General features: G+C 39.5%; 1 protein-coding gene across 8 annotated transcripts in view; it reads right to left on the bottom strand.

The window, feature by feature from the left end:
• Positions 1 to 4,366: 4,366 nt before the first annotated feature.
• ppp6r3 (protein phosphatase 6, regulatory subunit 3) overlaps positions 4,367 to 19,626 on the bottom strand; it is a 29,552-nt gene continuing 14,292 nt past the window's right edge. For 2 of the 8 annotated variants that reach the window (XM_078257941.1, XM_078257940.1), the window contains exons 16-25: positions 19,343 to 19,389; positions 15,879 to 15,933; positions 15,186 to 15,316; positions 13,613 to 13,728; positions 13,059 to 13,269; positions 12,818 to 12,915; positions 12,302 to 12,497; positions 8,089 to 8,196; positions 7,046 to 7,102; positions 4,367 to 6,434 (exon numbers count right to left, since the gene is read on the bottom strand). In XM_078257941.1, coding sequence (XP_078114067.1) covers positions 6,383 to 6,434; positions 7,046 to 7,102; positions 8,089 to 8,196; positions 12,302 to 12,497; positions 12,818 to 12,915; positions 13,059 to 13,269; positions 13,613 to 13,728; positions 15,186 to 15,316; positions 15,879 to 15,933; positions 19,343 to 19,389 — 1,071 coding nt within the window. In that variant the 3' untranslated portion in view covers positions 4,367 to 6,382. Of the gene's footprint in view, positions 6,435 to 7,045; positions 7,103 to 8,088; positions 8,197 to 12,301; positions 12,498 to 12,817; positions 12,916 to 13,058; positions 13,270 to 13,612; positions 13,729 to 15,185; positions 15,317 to 15,878; positions 15,934 to 19,342; positions 19,441 to 19,626 lie in introns of all 8 variants that reach the window. The other 6 variants (XM_078257939.1, XM_078257936.1, XM_078257937.1 and 3 more) reach the window with 3 other exon arrangements.

Consider the following 19,626-nt stretch of genomic DNA (forward strand, 5'->3'; position numbering starts at 1 on the left):
TAGCTCAGAGTAAAGGTGCATTTGAGACGGTGAACTAAGTGGGACAAACGGCCATTATTAATAGTTCATTATTAATTAGTTATTAACCCAAATGCAAGTCTCCCTTCTTTCAAATGTTTGTTTCACTCAGTCACTCATAACCATAATTATGTTCTAGAGAAAGGTTTCTATAGATATTATAATTCACATATTAACATAATTTGTCTTTTCCTCATCTGTTCTATATTGTAACGTTAGGCTAATTGTAACTAGAGAAAGCAATTTGAGAGAGCTGCCCCCTCTTAGTCGACAAATTGGTTGTTTTAGTGGGTTAAGCTTTCTTTAGTCGATTAGTCATTTGTTATGCTTTTTCATACTGAATGACTAAAGATTTAAAGTGGTGCTTTTGCAAGATTCTTTGCAGTGTGAATGTGGACGTTTAAAAGCCGACGCTCACAGCATTGCTGGCATACGTGTAACAAGAAGGTGAGATATCAGAGATAGCAAAATCTGAATCCAACTAATCCATAACATTTCTCTGTCAGGTAAATGTAGTAGTACCATGTTTTCATCTGAAGTACAAGTCAGTAGTATAGAGTTTAGGTTTAAGTGCTTTCGGGGCCTTCTGTAAGTTATATTTCAGGGTACAATGAGTTAGAATAAGTAACATTCAATATTTTTCATATTGAAACATCACAATAAATCTATAGCTGTTAGCTACTGTGAGTAGCCTTGGGTATGTAACCATGTCATGGCAGATGTATAGGTCAGGACCCAAAGAAGCACAGTGTCCAGTTTGTAGTCGTTTGAATGAGCAGTGTCTCAGCAGTGGTTTCCAAACTTTTTTCTGCAGGGCATCCCTTTTGTAGATACAAATATTTACGTATTTATTGAGAAACCTCAAAATAATGACAGTATTGATATAATGAGTAAGTATCTAGAAATAATGATAAACATTGTCAATATTTTGACTAAAGCCTACCATCACAAGGTCCTGTACACTAGCTGGCTTTCAGTCGATGCTATCCAAAAGAGACAAGCATGGCTTTGGAGCACTGATGTAGAGCAAGCTACTTGTGGATATTGTTGTGCTCTCGACACTAAGCTAAGCTTAGATGTGAGCTTTATGAAGGCATTCTGTATTCATTTATGAATTTCACACAGGTAGTTAGCCTACTTTAATAATGATAGAATAAAAAAAGAAAGAAATTGAATTGGTGAAGTCCTTTTTGAATGTGGCAAGGTGCGGTGGCTCCACAGGAGTAACCACCACCAGAATCTCACTATCCAACATCACCACCCAGGCACTTTCACCCCAAAATATGCTTTACTGCTACCTTAACTAATACCCAGTTACACAAAGGCTACACAGGTTCGTTAACTGAAGCAAGACAGAGACATGGTTCCAAAAAGAAATTCTTATTGAAAATTAAATGGTTAGACTGGAAGTGCCTGAATCCAATTAAGAAATCCAGTGATGAATCCAATTAAGAAATCAAATTTAAATAGAAAAGAGAAATGTTTATTACAACATTGACATTTAAAAAAAACAATTACACTCCCAGTTACTTAAAATTACCAAATGAAAAAGGGGAAGTGGGCAGAGGCCAGCTGTGGATAGGCAATCTAACTCAGGGTGTGTTCCAGGGGTGCATTAACTTACCCACCACATGCGCTCACTGCAATCGATAGTCACTGCAAACCGGTTCACTGCAAATCGTGTCCCAGTGCTATTATCACTACAAACTGCGCAGGGACCCACACTAGCGTGCCTAGCCTCCACCGCAAGCTGGCTACTAGCGCCACTGAAAAGGAACTAACAAAGTAAAGAAATAACAACAGTTGGTCATATATAAAATACAAGCAAACCAAACGGGGAGAGTGCTGCCTGGTGGTACTTCAACAATTAAGTACTAAACCAAGGCAGCTGACAACTTACAAGTCAGAAAACATTTACATATTTATTAAAAACAAAAAAAAACACGTACTTTCAGTAGCCATCATAACTTACTGCTGGTTATTCCTACCTTACACCATGTGCTCAGTAGACCAATAAATATACCACAGCACTCCAGGCAGGGGAACTTTGCAGGCAAACTGCATCAAAATGTGTAAGTCGTAAAAGCATGACCCAGGGTTTCAATCTACTCACCTTCACGGTCACATGGTCACGGAGAGGGTCCCATGTAGCAACTGCCATGCAGCGAACACCAGAGGTAGCCATGATGGCACAGGTGCCTTCAATTCTACTCCCTTCACTGGCTTCCTGTAACCTACAGGATCCAATTCAACATTCTCACCATAACCTATAGGGCTCTACATGGTCAGGCCCCTGATTATCTTGCCAACATAATTCACTTACACAGCCCCCCCCCCCTGGTCTCTCAGGTCTGTCAATCAAAATCTGCTATCCACGCCACGCACTCGTCTGAAGACGTGTGGGAATAGAGCTTTTGATGCTATGGCTCCCAGACTCTGGAATGCTCTACCTAACAGCATTAGGTTTGCAGAGAATGTGAACTGTTTTAAGGGACAAGTGAAGACTCACTTGTTCAGGCTAGCTTTTGGGTAGCCTGTGTCTTATTTATTTGATAATTGTTTCTGTTGTATTTGTATTTTATTGACTATTTTTTACCATGTTTTTATTGTCTATGCACATTGTAAAGCACTTTGTGACCTTGTCTGTGAAAAGTGTTTTATAAATAAAATGTACTTACTTACTCAGCTCAGCTAATGAGGGGGTTTGGTCTGGGGGGAGCTAATTGGATACTAGGGAGGTGTGTTCAAGAGCATACAGTGCAGGGCTGAATACCTACAGTTCTGCACACGTGCAAACCCCACTACAATCGTTTTATCGGACCAAAGCTTTTTATCAGCAATAATTCTATTTGCACGGCAATGTGTTTCAAGTATAAAACGGATTCTTTTATCAAAAGTTGGAAACGAGGCTATGATGAGCCTTGGTAACCGGACGTCTCCTTCATGAAAAGCAGAATATCTAGTTATAACTGCAGTCCGACGTGTGTCATTAGCACACAGTACCTTTGCAGGTGAGAGCCAGGCTTTTCCCATCATGCCTTGGGTCTTGAAGCCGGTAGAAAGCAACTGCGGTGCCTGGCTCAACACCTGCAGCCTGTTTTTTTTTTTAAATATTAAAGCATGTGCACACGTTCCAATAAAATCCCAAAATACACGTTTTAAGCTAAGAAAGAAGAATAATGTCTCCTTTAATTTGCTGCTTGTCAAAACTAAACTGCTCTTCGTCACCATCGAAAACTTTCCAAGTTCTCACAAATAATCCCTAAAAGCCAGTAATGTTTCCCATTAACTCCAACTTCTCGTTTACTTTAGTACCACTTGATACTGGTAGGTAAGGTACTGTAAGCAGTACTGAAGATTAATAGTAAAATGCTAATATTTTTCTAATTAGGGAAAAAAAATTGCAATTTAGTATTAGCAGTTTGTCACTTTTACAATAGGTTTTTTTTTATAACTTATGAAACTTTGCCTTGATAATTAGTAACACTTTTTCTGAAATTATCTTCACATTTTGAAATTAATATTAACATAATTAATGTATGCTCCAAATTTGGATTTTCCAACTTACACCTTCCATAACCATCGTTGAAAATGGGGAAAAAAAAGATAAGAAATGACTGACCTTTACCAGGTTCTGCTGGACTGTAGAATGATTCAGCGCTGCAGACATCAGTGCTCTTCAACAGTGGCCTCCATCAAAATCCAGAACTCCTTCCTAAGTTTTTCTCATCTACGTTGGTTTTTAATGTAGGAAAGCGTCAGACAGGAAGAATATGACAGTCTCACTCATGATTACCATCTAAAACAGGGTTTCGCAATAAATTAAGACTAACAGCCCATAAATATGGGTAATCTTAAGAGATTTCCTGATTTCCACTGTCTGGAAATTAGCTTTCAAAGTTCTGTAATGAGTTCTGAAGAAACCTCTAGTGGGATTGTGTAACTGGCCTAATAAAACCTTAGTTATGATAAACAAGCCCAAGAAAACCATCTGCAAAGACCACTTAGCTTTAGAAATTAAGATGAAATTTAATTAATCTGACAAAAAAAAGTGGGTTGCACCATCATCTGTAAATAGCTTTGTTTCCCGTCCAATGCTGTAACAGAAAACTTTGAGTTACATTTTCTTTTGGAACCAAATCCCAACCACTCAAGCATTTATTGACAAGATGGAGAAAAAAAAGAAGACATTTGGTGAGGTGAAAGGAAGCGGTTCCATAGAAAGAAGTAAGGCTGCGGAGGAGTGTGATTTCTAAAAACGTATACACTATGTAAAGCAGGTAGACGCATCGGTAAAGTAAACCTAATATGGACGGATATTTAGCAGTAATGCTGCAACAGATCTGGCGCCAGTCATGATTATGTTTATTGTTTTAATCAGTAGACCAACAATTGGCCTATCGCGAAAGTTGGTCCTTTATGTTAAGAAAAGAAAGTTAAGCATCTGGCTGCTCAAAAGCCAGACATTTATCTCAAGCTATGGAGAAGACCAAACCATAGCTAAGAGTCCATATATAGAGAGATACACAGAGGTAACTACAATATGTCCCAACAACCGTTACAGGTTAAGTTTCTTCGAGAAGTTCGAGGTCAAACGTCCAAGTCAATCCATCGCCTCATGAAGACCGATTTGTAAATAAAGGTGGTGATTCAAAGAAAAAAAAACTGGAACAAGGATGTGTTCAGACTGACAAAAGCTCTAAAAAAGCTTCAGACTCAAACTGGACTTCCTGGTGGGGTGGGACAAGACAAAATACAATGCAGGAAGTTTAAGTGGAAGCTCTACCGAACGCCTAAACACTGCACAGCATATTCTCAGGAAGGCTTTTACAACTCTAAAAGTCATCATGGTGGCAATCATTCTATCCTTTAACAATTAGCAGGTAAAAAGTGACTTAAGCCACCCACCTTATAAAGTTAACTACCAGGAATGTGTACATTTTGATTGGCCAACAGGTGCATTGTCAGATGACAATGCTTACAGCAAACACTGAGCCACTTCCTGGCCCAAGCCTTCTGTCGGCACATTTGCTAACACCAGCGTGAAAAGAAAGGTGCTGTGCTGTTGTCAGCCTGAGCACAGTCTAAGAATAAACACCTGTGGCTGTAACTTAATCAGCAGCCCATACCACAACTGTAACTTAGTTCTCTTCAGGTAGAAATTCTAGTCATAAAGGGACTGACTCACGCGTAGCTCCATGATGGGCACTGGCTTATCTTTCAGAGGGTAACTCATTTAATTTCATGTTCCTGTGTGTAGTTTGTCAACCAGCCAACCTTCTAAACCTACCAAGTTCTCTAAAATGCTGTAGCTACCGAAAATCACAGTGCTGCACACTGCATACGTGCATCTTCAACCTGCAATGGAATTTGCAAAGTGTGATTGTGATCTAAAGGGAGACCCCCTCAAGTTGAGAACCACTGGCCTTAAAAGAACTTCAGATATAAAAAATAATTTTTGGGCCAAAGACGAGAAGTGTGGTTCTAAAGAAGTTTAGTTGGGTCTAAAAACACAAGCTCAGAATGCATTTACAGCTCCCAGTTTAGGCTGCGCTGACGACAAACTCTCTCTCCTGTTGGGCCTTCTAGCTGCGAGGTAGGAAACCAGGTAGCATGAATGCAGCCTGCTAGAAGGGGACAAGGTGTGTTGGTATGGCTCTTTCGGAACAAAACATAACCATCATCTTACTTCCATAATAAATAAAAAAAAAAATAATAAAAAAAAAAAAAAAGATATCAAAAAAGCGTGTCAAATCTTACTCAATGCAGAAGAATACATTTACAAATGATACCTGCAGCAAAAATAAAACTAAGTGTGTTTTCTTTTAAACGTGTTTCAATTTGTAGATCGGAGACACAGACCAATGGTGGGCGAGGATTTTAGATATATACTGTTAAGTATGCAGGATAACAGATCCAACCAGTGACAACAGCTTAGTGGTGGGTTGAGACACCAATCAGCTATTCCTGTTTCTGTGGTAATTCATCTTATGTTTCTGTATACATTTTTCTTTTTATAAAATATTTTATTCATACAATCATTTCTTTAACTATAGCAACATTACTATTTAATTTTGAGTGGCAAGATATCAGTCGCACATCACCTCATAAGAACAATAGTATATAAACAAATGCAGAAAAAAAAATTATTCTGTATCCATTTGAGTACGTCTCTCATTTTGCTTTTCAGTTCATCCTGTGTCTGTACACCTGTCTGTCTGTCAGTGATGAGCCAATGGAAGTATTGCTGGTCCTGGTGGGGGCGTGTGATTGGTACAGCTCTGAGCAGTGTCCTCCGCTGGCTGGCCAGGAGGAGGGCCCTGCATGGCAGAACAGGCTGGACATTGGCTGGCATAGGCGACCCTCACGCCGGCCCGTTTACAGCTGGCTCTGAGGACACGGCACTCTGGTCCAGTCTGGGAGGAAATGCAAAGAGGGTTATGGATTCATTTGAAGACGGCAGTTAAAAAAACAAACATGTCTATTTATGGGCAATAAAATAATGAAATAGTAGCTGTAAACTACAGAAACTTTAACATGTGCTGGACTGACAGCTCAGTGCGAATAGTACGTTACACAGCTACTAAATAATACATTTTATTTGTTGCCGCCTTTCAAGACACCCAAAGGCCACCTAACACACATTAATAAAAATAACAAGCACAACAAATGTATCAATAGTAAAATAAAAAATAAATTGAACTCGTTAAAACAACTATGTCAGTAATATCAAGGGGGATAAGGTGAAAGCTATGTTGGGTATGCCAATCTAAACAGAAGTGTTTTGAGATGTGATTTGAATTGATGAAGAGAGTCCAGTTGACAGATGTGTGGTGGGAGAGAGTTCCAAAGATGTGGGGCAGAGCAGACAAAGGCCCTGGCACCCGTGGTGTCGAGTCTGAATGTTGGGACAGGTAAAAGTGCAGCTGTGGAGGAACAAAGTGTTCGGGGAGGAGGAGTGTAGGTCGCTAATAGAAAACCTTGAGCTCCACTCTCACACATGGTACGTAAGGGCAGTCAGACTTACTTGGCCTCCTCTATGGCTGACATTTCCTCCAGAGGACCATTGGGAAGCTTCTCACTGCTTACAGGAGACACATGAGAGAAAGGTTCACCAAGGAGCTAGCCTCGAATCATTGACATGACTCGAGTTTAGTACATATGATGGTACAATGTAAGATGAAGTCTATGGTGTTCACAATTTTCGTCGTTTACAATATTATTTGACATAAAACATATTTATTAAGAAAGACAACAAGCTGCAGGAGTTGGATTGCTTGATAAGATATTCATAATGTCATGTTACGGTAAAATAATTTTTGGTGGATCTATTGATCCGATACCAATTACAAATTTGGTTTAGTAAATGGTACAGATTTAGATAAAAAAAACATCAAAAGATCAATTCAATTGTTTATTTAATAAAGGCTTTTTGATTTGCTTTTCTATTAACTCATGTGCCTTCTGACTACATTGCACCTTCATTTGCTTCCTGATTTGACATTTATGTACATTAAACAGTTTTCATTTTGTGATTGCTTTGATTTAAAGACACGCATGTCGTGTGAAACCTAAAAGATAAATAAATCCCACAGAGCAACAGATGGAGCTCTGAATAGCCAGATGTTTGCCCACACAAAACTTTTTAGGTTGCATGTTGCTCGTCTTTAAATTAAAGAGTAAAGAGAAACATAACAATGGGGGAAAAAAAAGGTAATTATTTAGTATATTTTTATTTGGAGCATTGCAATGCATCATTTACAGGAAAATCTAATTTCCTGGAACAATGTCCAATCACATTTAAAACTGAAAACTGTAGTTAATCTGGTGGCACATGTCAAGCTCCACACTATGACACTGTGTAATGAAGGCACTACTACTAGCAGCATTAAGATGCTGATATGATGCAGTCAATGGGTTGTTGCTCTAAATTATCACAATTATGAGTGTAAACTATAATTGTATCTAATTGCTTTAGCCACTGAAAAATCCCACACATTTCAGGGATTAACGATATCATGTAACTGAACATTTGTGTGTGTGTGTGTGTGTGTGTGTTTTGTATCTGACCCTGTTTTGGGACAGCAGGCTGCGGCTGAGCTGTTGACGCCCGTTCTCTCTGTATCCCCACAGTCCACTACGGAGTATTTCTCTGAAGAAGCACTCTTCTCTTCATCACTGGAACACACAGGTACACACACAAAGACGAAAATGTACATCAATACCATATGAAGTGATTCATACCAACGGCCTTCCCCACAGAAACACACAGAACACAGGGAGATGTGAACAGTGATGCATGCTGAACTGACTGACTGAGCACACAGTAAAACAAAAGGATGAAGGTGTTGAAATGGGCAACTGTGAACAGTACGTGGGAGAAGCATCAAAATGTACAGCAAATGGAGAAAGTCAACTGTTTTGATTGTTTTCTACGATACTGTTTATTTTGTAGTTACAGAGCCAGCCAATCGTAGGCAGGCCTACCACCTGATTTGGACACTGATTAGACCAAAAATGCCAGCCGTCAGTCTTGCTTTGTCTCAGAGAACCACCAATAATCTTGACGAGGCCTCAATCAAAGCAGAACACCCACAAACATCCAAATAAAATCTAATATTTGAGGTGCTGCATGGTTATCCAGCACTTGTTAATTTAAGAAAACAAGCTGCCAAGCTATAAGAAGAATATGTGCCTGAATAAACATATCTGGTTATTGTTACCAGTTTTTGTGGAGCATTTTCATTTTTCACCAAACAATACCATTCATACCAGTATCTTCATGCTTGGTTAAGTAGCCTTATTGAGTACGAACAAAAAACATATAGATGTTTAATATTTAATACTTAAACTTTAAGTATCCTTCTAGTTTTATAATTTGAAGTTAGTCCTTCGACCATGAGACTTGAGGTTTTAGGTTTTTGTCACAAAGCTTTTGTGTTTTCTCTCACATTAAATCAATTGTAAAACCCTGGTCCCTGTAACGGTGGATTTAGCTACAGATATATCAGTATTGGCACATAAGTCAACCAATAAGTACTAGACATTGCAGTACTTAAAAGCCAAAAATATGTTTGAGGTCATAAGGAAAATGTCTCCATCACAGTTTGTGCACCAGAGAGGATTGACAAGTTTATTTTTACAAAATGAAATGAGGAAGGTTGTGGATATTATAATGCGTTTTTCATTTAAAAAAAATAAATAACAGAAGTTGTATTTACATTGACAAAGCGAGTATTGTTTTATGCAAGTGCAAATACACAAGTGGCCATGCTGTTTATACAGTATTAGCTGTTCTACTGTTGCTGTGAAGAACTGTAATGAGGGGATTGTTATAAATGACAGGAAAGAAGGAAAATGTTTCCCATTCATATGATCTACTATGCAAAAGTGACAAACATACTGTGCCATTACCATTTAAATTAATGTTGTGGCCACAAGTGTGTTCAGTCAGAACCTGATGACCAGATTTATTTTTCAACTGGAACTCTCAGGCAGGGTTAACTGACGGCACGATCACTAGTGCGCTAAATTAACAGTGACGATGATCGACCTCCCGTTGAATCCTATTTTATGCGAGGGAAGGGGCGGATTAAACATTCGCTTCCGGTGGCAAAGCAAATTTACATCTTTGCATTGCGTGGAATTCAACTTTGGTGAACTTTGACCGGTGAAGCGTGGTGAGCAGTGTGTGGGGTTGACCCCGCTTGGCTGTATCTTTTCCAATGCGCTAAGACGGAGGAGACGTTGATCGTTGCCGTGTCTAACCAGCCGGTATTGCTCTGGCAGGCGATGGTCACTCACCTGCATTCAAGTATGTGTGACCGTTCCTTAATGTGTAAATGCATGATTTAATCAGCTGTGCTTGTACAGTCTAGGCACCCACCCATGTCCAACGTTGTGACTGTTTGCACAGAATCTATTAAGCAGTTACACATTCAAATTGTGCATTTGAATCTTAATAACCCACAATTTAATGAATGGCTCAGGGCCAACGCCAATAAGGAGGCAGACCATAATAAACAAATAGAAATACTTATAAAGCGGGTTTTAACCAATACAAATAAAATTGAGAAGAGTCTGAGACCACTGCAGAAAACTAGCCTGCACTTTCACTTGTTTCATTTCAAATAATAGTTTGGTTTAAAATGTTAAGATAAAAGCAATTTAAATAAACTAAAAAAACTGCACTTGGACAACACCTTTGGTAGAAACATGCAGAATGGAGATAATGAAATAAACAAACAAGGAGCTGAAACCAAAGAAGATCAAAATTGGGAAAGAAAAGTTGGTGGTTGACGTGACAACAAGACTACATCACGGCTGCAGGCTGATCTCTGATTGGCTGTACATACCGATAAGATTTCAAAACTCTGTAGAAGACCACACCCACAACGCACAGCAAGAGAGAGAGGAGGGGAAGCTCAGGTTGTAAGTGTCGCTCAATTCATCAGACAGTTGTTATTCACTCAGACAGACAGACAATATAATGCAGAATCAACAAGGGGACAAAAGGACAGAGGACAACCAACTGTAAAACCTGTGGACTAAAAACAAGTGTTTCACAATGGAAGAAATGTTAAAACGAGAGCATGAAACAAGACTGGAAGGTGGCTGTAAATTTTTTTAGTTTTGTAATTTGTGAAGAATGGGGGCTATAGTCAGCTTGAATTCATGTCTGTTACTATGGATTTTAACAGTGGAAAAAGTATTGAAATGGTCATACTTCTGAGAGAGAACCTGCAAAAGAACCCTCTTTGCCACTGCCCATCTCATTATGTCTAGGTGTGCGCACTGGTTTGTGCATGCAAAATGACACAGAAGCAGTGCATTTAGATGTAGTCGTAGGGCTGAACGGTTCATGTGTACGCGCCGAACCATCATGATACGGGGGTCACTGTCCAATACAGAATTGATGAACGCAATGTGTGCACGAGTTCCTCCCAGAAACTTTTAGCCGTAGGCCGTTAGAAACGTGTTGAGGTTAGCACAACTCCTAATGCACACACTTTATTGCCCTTCACCTGTCAGCTTCGACTTCATATATTACCTTATTATAGCTGTATTCTCATTAATTTGACAATCTGCTAATAAATTGGTGATAGCACCATCAATGTGGTTAGCATGGTGGCTAACACTACTGTTACACCGTATGACATATCGTTTCGGCTGTGCTTTCAAACATGCTGTCGTTGTTCTAACCGTTAGCCATTACAACGGAGCCGCTTAACTACACTGGGTAGATAATGTTACACAGGGTTCTCTGTTTATTTGGGTTTGTCGCTGTGTGCCAGACTGTATGCTGTGTGCTCTCGTGGAGCAAAATAAATGTAAACAAAGCAGTGTGCCAGAAATGCATTGCACTATGCTGTATTTGCCTAACCTACTGTTGGAAATCCCTTTACTGGACAGAACGTGTAACAACAACTTCATGTTGATAGTGGCAATGCATAAGCCTGAGAAGTGTACTAAATATTAATAATAGGCTGGATTTGGGCATTAAATATTTGAATATAATTTGAATACTAAAAATAATAATGAATGAAATTCAAATGCTGTTAGAGAGGAAGATTGACAACTCTACCTATAACCACCACATATTAGACTGTGAAAGATTAGTGCAAAATGTAGAACAACAGTAGTCTAAGGGCCCTTTTTCGACTCGCTAAAGCAGAGCTCTGACAGTTTGGTATTATCCTGACCTAGACACGGGCTTTGCCCGTCTGTGTGGCATTTTGATGTTTCCTACACAGATGGAAGGAGAGGAACAAATTGGCAGAAGGTTCTTTCAAATGAGGAAGAACAAAGCGAATAAATGTCTCAGAACCATGTTTGTTTCCGACGCGGAGTCAGTCTGCTGCCACTTTGGTGATTTTGTCCACATGAGCAAACTAAAAACTTGCAGCAAATGCACAGCATTTGAGGAATGGTGATTCAAATGCAAGTAAACTATTTTAATGAAACACTCTAAAACCAGTAGATGCGTTTGAAAGGCCTGGGGCCCGTCTTGAATCTTGGTGTTAAATTTAGCAGTGACGCTCCAGGAACTGCGCCGAGTGATAGTGTGAGGGCACTTGTAAGAAAACAGATGTGACACTAATTTGTCACATTCTGAGTAGCCATTCTGGTAAAGACACCTCAATAAGAGAGTATTCCAGTGTTCCCCTCTTGGGTTTTTCAAACACCAGGAGGACATCTTTAGCATTGAAACCGCTCGTAATGAATTCAGTCATTTAGCACAGAGAGCTGCGTAGTGTTTTTTGTGTGGATGTGTTTGGCAAACCTCTTGAAGACGGCAGTCTCAGTTTTGGCGTCAACGGTGAGGCTGACCGTTTCTTTCATGGAGCCATTGATGACCGTTTCTGTGATGCTGCGCTGCTCACTAGAAGCTGTTTCCTCCTCCGCTTTAGGTCTCACACAATCCTTTGGTGTGGTGGAGGAGGGAGAAGCCACACTGGTACCCAACCAGCCATCACAATCTGGGGAGGTGTTAAGAAAGGTGTCAATAGGTGTCAGTACTGACAATGATCAAGATCATTTAAGCTGTATCAACACTTAACAACTCATAGCTACCCTGACAGGAGCTATTTTCACTCCTCCCTAATGAGATTTTGGGGTTATTTTAAATTGTGCTACTGAAAGACAAGCAAAGTGAAATCATACACATTAGCCTATGTCAAATTCCATATCAAAGAGTGTCCAGGTTTAGCTTGTCACAGTGGGACAGCAGGAGAGAGTTCACATGGATGTACAGAATTCCTACTCTGTCAATATGGACATGCATGTGCACACATCTCACCTTCAGGCTGCATGGGCGCATTGACCCCCAGAGGGTCCATCGTCTCTATGCTGGTTTCCATAGCAACAGGAGAGTTGCACCTCAGAGGGTCTTTGGGTCTGAAAGAAAGCAATTTCTATTTATGAAGCACTCGTTCAGATTCAAAGACGATGACAGCCAAAAGCAAGCAATGTTCTTCTGTAGCTGAAGCACTGCAGGCACACAGACAGGAACTGAACCAAAGTGTGTTAGGACGTCCTACCTGACAGGGGTGAAGTTGGAGAAATCAGCCCAGCCTGTTTCAGAGTTGGAGGGGGCAGGAGGAGTGCTGCTCCAGCCTGCCTCCGGGAGGTCTTCTGTGGAAGAGGGGGACAAAGGAGAGGAGGCAGCAGGGTTGTTGGGGCTGGAGGCTGGAGCTGTGGACGTACCCGTGTCCATGGGGATGTCATCAAAATTGGCCGTCCACACAGGCCCTAAAAAAGTATTAAAAAGTATTTAAAAAACACATGAAATCCGTCAGAAAAAGTAAGGTATTGAACCCACCACCACTCCTTGCATGGACACATAACATATAGTCATTCCATAACCCACATCATCAGCACTGTATGCAAAAACCTAAACTGTAAATAGATTTAATCATAGTTCTTACATGAGCCCTAAACCCACGTCTCAAATTTAAATAATTGTAAATAAGGTTAACTGGGCTAAATCTTAATCTAATCCTAAACTCCATCCAGGCAAATGTTTTCTTACTTGGGTTCATTTGTTATTCTTATTTTCTTAGTGTTAATGTGCAGAAGTCTTGGGTATACCAACCTGTGTCGACCTCCATTCTGTCATCGGTGCTGGGGTTAGAAGCTTCAAATGGATCTCTCTTCACATCCTCCTCCTCCGAGTCTGTGCTCTCCTCACTGTCCGTGCTGCCTGAACTCCTGAGAGAGACACACAGATCAAGTGTTATTTCTAATCCGCATCGGAGTTTAGGGCAGAAAAAGTCTTTCCCAAAGCTCAAGATGACATCCACAACTCAAGATATTCAGTTAAATGTCATAGACAAGTGAATAAACTAGAAAATATTCACATTCGAGGAGCTGGAATCAGAGAATTTTGACTTTTTAATAAAAAATTACTCAAACAGATTATCAAAATAGTTGGCAATTAATTTAACAGTTGACAACTAATTGATTCATAATTGCAGCTCTGAGTTCATCCTCTTTTTATACTGGTAAGGGCAATAAATATGAAGCTACAGAGGCCAGGTGCAAAATAGTGTACAGTGTTGCTGGCTGGTTGTTTATTAATCAGCAGAACTGGACTACTGCAATGAACTGTTCACAGGTCTGTCTAAGAAATCAAATCAGACAGCTTCAGATGATCCAGAATGCTGCTGCCAGGGTTGTAACAAGGACCAAAAAGGCTGAGCATACAACTCCAGTTCTCAGATCATTACATTGGCTACCAGTTTCTCACAGAATCACCTTTAAAATGATATTGCTTGTCCGTTCACTCACTGAACGGTTTAGGTTCGAGATACTTTATCAGATCTTCTGACCCCGTAGGAACCTGGCAGACCTCTCAGGCTGGTGAGTCAAAACTAAACACGCCAAAGCTGCCTTTAACTTCTGTGCATGATGCCCAAATGTGGAACATATTTCCAGAAGAGCCTAGACTTGAGACAATGCTAATTACTGTCAAATCTAAGCTAAATACTCTTTACTTTTTTTTTTTTTTTTATAAACCATTCCTTTAATTCATTTTCTGTTTTTATTCCATATGCAGTTGATCATTTCTTTTTTTAGTCTAGTTTATGTTTTTTTGTTTTATTGTATTCTGTGAAATGTGCTATATAAATTAAATTTGCCTTGGAATTAGTTTGGTCTTAAAATGTTTAGGTCAAAATTCTAGTATCAAATTTGATTATAAGAGAGATTATTATAAGTGTATAAATATATTATGAGTTCTCTCTATTTCTTCCACTAGAACATTACACTATATTCTACATATATACATACAAATTCAACACAAAAAAGTCTGAACCTCAAAACTTGCTCATGTGTACTAACTTGACATTAGACCTTGCAGCTTTCACATTTTCTAACGAACCCTGTGTGTTTGGTTGCAGAGACGATTTAAATGTAGTTTGTAAAGTGGAAAGATGATGACTTGAAGGTGAACAGTATGACATTAACAAGGATAATTATCATCAATTATCATAGTTATGTATTTGTTTTGCTATGTTTATGAGGACCATGTCAGTTTCAAACTCTCTTAGTGAGAATACTTATGAATTGTGAGGTCATTTTGGCTGGTCCACACTACTTTAAAGGATTGTTAAAGCTTGGTTTTGAGGTTAAGGTTAGAATTCATTTGAGGGGTTTGTTTAGCTGACCTGGGGCGTCTCTGGGCCTCTGGTGCGAAGGTGACATCTTTTTCATCCCAGATATCTTCCTCGTCTGAACCAGCATCTTCAAACTGCTGGATTTTCTCCTTACAGCGTGCCTCAAACAAAGCTATATTTGCCTGGGGAAACACACACACACACACAAAGGGGCCACACACTTAGAAAAAAACTTTTTTAAATCTACAGTACATCCACAAACAAACTAGGGTTGGAACCTACAGAACAAAAGTCACTCAGCCGAGAAGCAGACATAAACACGTAAACTATCCTAGCACAACAGCTTCACAGCAGGCCTCAATAGAGAGCCATCTCAATACAGATAACTTGCAGCATATCGATGTATGCTTATGTTTTACACAAGTGCCCCTGTTCCGTTACATTTTTAAAACCAGTGGAACAGTATTTGATAAAATCAGGTTGTGCTTTGATATTTGTTATAAGCTTTTGGTTCAAATGTAGCTATGTTTTTCTTATCAAGAGAAACCCTCTTATTCAAATATGCCGCATAAGCACTTCAATTTCATATCATCAGACTTTGTGGCATCTGCTTCTAAATGAATTTTATCAGTTATATTGGAAAATTCAAGACATGTCATATTGATAAAAACCCATTTTAATTTGTTCCATGACCTCTCATTGATTGACTATGTATAAATTCAAGATTAATAATAAAGTACTTACACTTTCATTTGTATTCAGTGAAAAATTGATGTCTGATATTCTATCAAAGGGAATACTGCAATGTTAAAGAGAACAGAGTTTAGTTAAGTTAGGGTCGTTAGGCATCCACAAATATAGCAACACACAGGCAGACAGGCTCGAACACAGAGCTCTAACACTTCACGTTAGATGTGATAACAAAAACTTATTCTCATCTAAATATAAAGCTTAAAACACAAACATACTGCTGAAGAAACATGGTTTTTGATAGCCACTTTTGTTCTTTACATTCATGTTTTGTGTTGTGAACTGGTCAAAAAAAAAGCAAAGAATCCTGGTAGAAAAAAAACAAACTGTACAGCCACTTTCAACATTGCTTAGTGGACGGAAAAGTTTCCACAAAATATTATTCTGTACCAAACATTTAAAAAAATCTCTTTCACAAGTCCAACATTTGGGGGATTGTTTGCCATCAACTTTGGTTGTTTTAAAGTGCTCTATAAATATTTTTGATCTGATCTTACCCAAAGTCAGATACAAATAATATCAGCATAAGGCTTAGCCTAGCTTAGCACAAAGACTGGAAGCACGGGGAAACTGCTACTACTAGCTCTAACCCTTCCAACAACTCCTCTGTCATACATACTAAAGCTGTACAGTATATAAATTAGGGCAGCAACTAACAACTGTATTCATTAGCAATTAATCTGTTGAGGATTTTCTCAATTACTAGATTGATCTAGATAAATAGGAATATAAATTATACTGTGCCCTAAGGGGAATGCGTTTCAACAGAGCATTACTGTATGTGTGCCTCCAGAACATAGATACATACAACATAAATGCATTTGTACAGGATACATAGTGTGTTATTGTGATTAGCAAGCTATGGAATTCAGTACCCCTAGAGATAAAAAGTGTTCATCCTGGTCATTATTTCTGCTGTGCACATGCCATGCTGTAGACCTTGTTTTGTGAACAAGGTGGGAAGGTGTTTTTTTTTCCTCTCACATTAGACTGAGCTGCGCTAGCAGTTTTTCTATGCTTCTAGTTTTGTGCTAAGCTATGCTCAAAATATCCTGGAGTCAGTGCTGAAAAGCCTCATCTGACACTGGCAACTCAGGGCTGGAAAGCCTTTAATTAAACTAATTTGGAAGTTCTTATCTGACTCTGGTAAAAATGCTTGGTTTTCTTTTAAATCCAAACTGTCAGACTATTGCTTTTAACAAGCACAGTCAGAAGTTCAGGACAGCAACAGTAGCTTCAATGTTTCCAGTGGGAAACAAGTGAATGGGACTACAATTAACAACACTACAATAGGTGATCAAGATCAAGTCAGATTAAAGGCCCGGACACACGGAGCCGATAATCGGCCGTTGGACAGTCTGGCGAGGTCAGTGACTCGAGTCTGTTCGGTGTGTTCCGTTCCGTCGTCCGTCCAAGGGGCCGTCGGCCTTCATTTTGGCTGATTTGACATGTATAATTGGTGGGGCGGGCACTGCCGGCAGTCAGACTCAAATGACCCATCTGATTGGTGGAGAGCTAACCCGGATACAGGGAGCGGAATGAGCGTGACTAGAGTCTCTCAAAATCTGATGAAAATCTTTTAAACTGACCTTTGTCGATCTGAAATGAAGACAGATTCAGCAGCTGCACGGCCTATTTCTCTCTTAAATTGTTTTCAGAAACACGTTTCGGTGAATATTTTAGTACAATATGAGATCGTATTCTGAACAAGCCGCCATGACAGTCTGTCTTTGAATTTCCGGAGAAACAAGACCCACGTGACGCGTTCGTCCAATCAGCTGCTGGTTTTCATTTTTGAGCGACAATACAGATTAGCGCCGCCTGCTGTTATGGAGACGTATTATGTCTCGTAGCTTTGGTGTGTTCCGAGGCATTTATTGACCAATTTGGGGAGACTGATCAGCCCAACTGCCTTTTCTGCCGACGTTTGGCCGTCGGCTCTGTGTGTCCTTACCTTAAGAGTAAACTTTAAGTCCTATCCACATATGAAGCCAACAATGTCCATGCATCAGCTTATACCAGCCTACAAACCCCACACACTAGAATTTCACCATCGAACCACTCCATTACTATACCCCACTTCCCAAGAGTTTGGGAAATGGTACATATTTACTACAGGAAGGATTTTATCCCAATTTCCTTTTACTTAAATCACACTTTACCTTCCAACTTGTGCATTCATGACAACTGGCAAGTATCTGACCTGTATACAATGTGTTTTTAAAGCACAGCAGGGGTGCAGTGATGTCCAGAGTACATTTGTTCAGGCTCTCCTTGTTGACCCTTAAAAGGCCAGTCAGATATGTTCCAGGCATCTTGACTGCACAGATGGGAAGACCACCAGACAGACCTTAGCCTTAACTAGAATGGGAGCATTATCAGGTACACCAATACAACAGTTCGGTAAATTACACACCCCAACCTCACAATAGTTGCCCTTCATGTCACCCTTACATGAAATAGTATCATGTAGAACTGACTGAATTCAAGACAGCACGAAATGTTGCTGTGTTCAATTTACCATTTCTGCCTTGTGCCATTTACTACTTATTACTAGTAGTTGCTATCAAGTGGAAGTCTTTTAGCAGGATAGAACCTCCTGACATCCCATCTTTAGAAATTCATACATGCATCTTAATCTATTGGAGATCTACTGTAACTTATTTTGTAAAGTCAACTAAAGTTACAATAATTAATGTCAGGACTTGAGGAATAGATGCTGAACGTTTGCATTGGTGTATTGCTTATTTTACCCAGCCCAATGTCTCATTTTGCAAAGTCTGATAATGCTAAACCAAGATCTATGTAAAAAGAAAAAGGCTCTACTTCAAGTCACAATCTGCTAACAGTAAAGCAGACATTTTAATTCACTGATCAACTAACATCTCCCACTGTCCGCAACCATTGCAGAAGATTATACCCCCAAAACCAGCTTGCCCTAAGGAATGTAGAAAGGGACAGCACACGACAACAACAAAGCTGGATACTATGGTTTCATCTCTTTAAGCCACATTCTGTATTTATTATGGCAGCCATTTCAAAAAGGAAATAAGCCACATCTTGGAGGTAATGGCATTGGTTTAAATGCCTGAGCAACATGTTTTTGCAACATGCTAAATGTTTGCTTGGGCAATAGCCATCACTGATCTGTTTTCTGTAACAAACTGCAATCATAACTTCAGCTATCAAAATTATGCTGAACGGCATTTAGTGGCATTTAACAAGAAAGCTTGGAAAAGAAATCAAACTATTTTGTGTTATGACAAGTCATTACAATGGGGCAGAGAATAAAGCACTTCAAAAATCTTTTTCTTTAAAAAGTGATATGCAAATTGCTGTTATTAAATGAATGATTTAACCCACCCCACCAACTTTGTAATGTCTTAAGTGCCCTGTCCCTTCAGTGTTACACAGTAATATTTAGACAGCAAGTCCAGTCATGCAGGATGAGTACTCACTCCACAACATCGTCCTGATCAGCAAACTCTTCGTCATTGAAGCCGAACTGCTCAATAAAATTGGACGTCATTTGTTGCATCTGATAATCAGAAAAGGCCTGGCAAAACCCAGGACCAACGATAATGATATAGTCTTGGCTCTACACAAAGCTGGTCATTACTTGCAGTACAGAAAATTGCAAACGCATATAGTAAGTTGTAAAAACACAAGAATGTATAACATGAAGGCTAGACAGATTAATGGCTATAAAAAAGCACAAACATGCATTTACAGTCAGATGCCA

Source organism: Sander vitreus, chromosome 8 (assembly GCF_031162955.1).
Source record: "Sander vitreus isolate 19-12246 chromosome 8, sanVit1, whole genome shotgun sequence".
Lineage (NCBI taxonomy): Eukaryota > Metazoa > Chordata > Actinopteri > Perciformes > Percidae > Sander > Sander vitreus.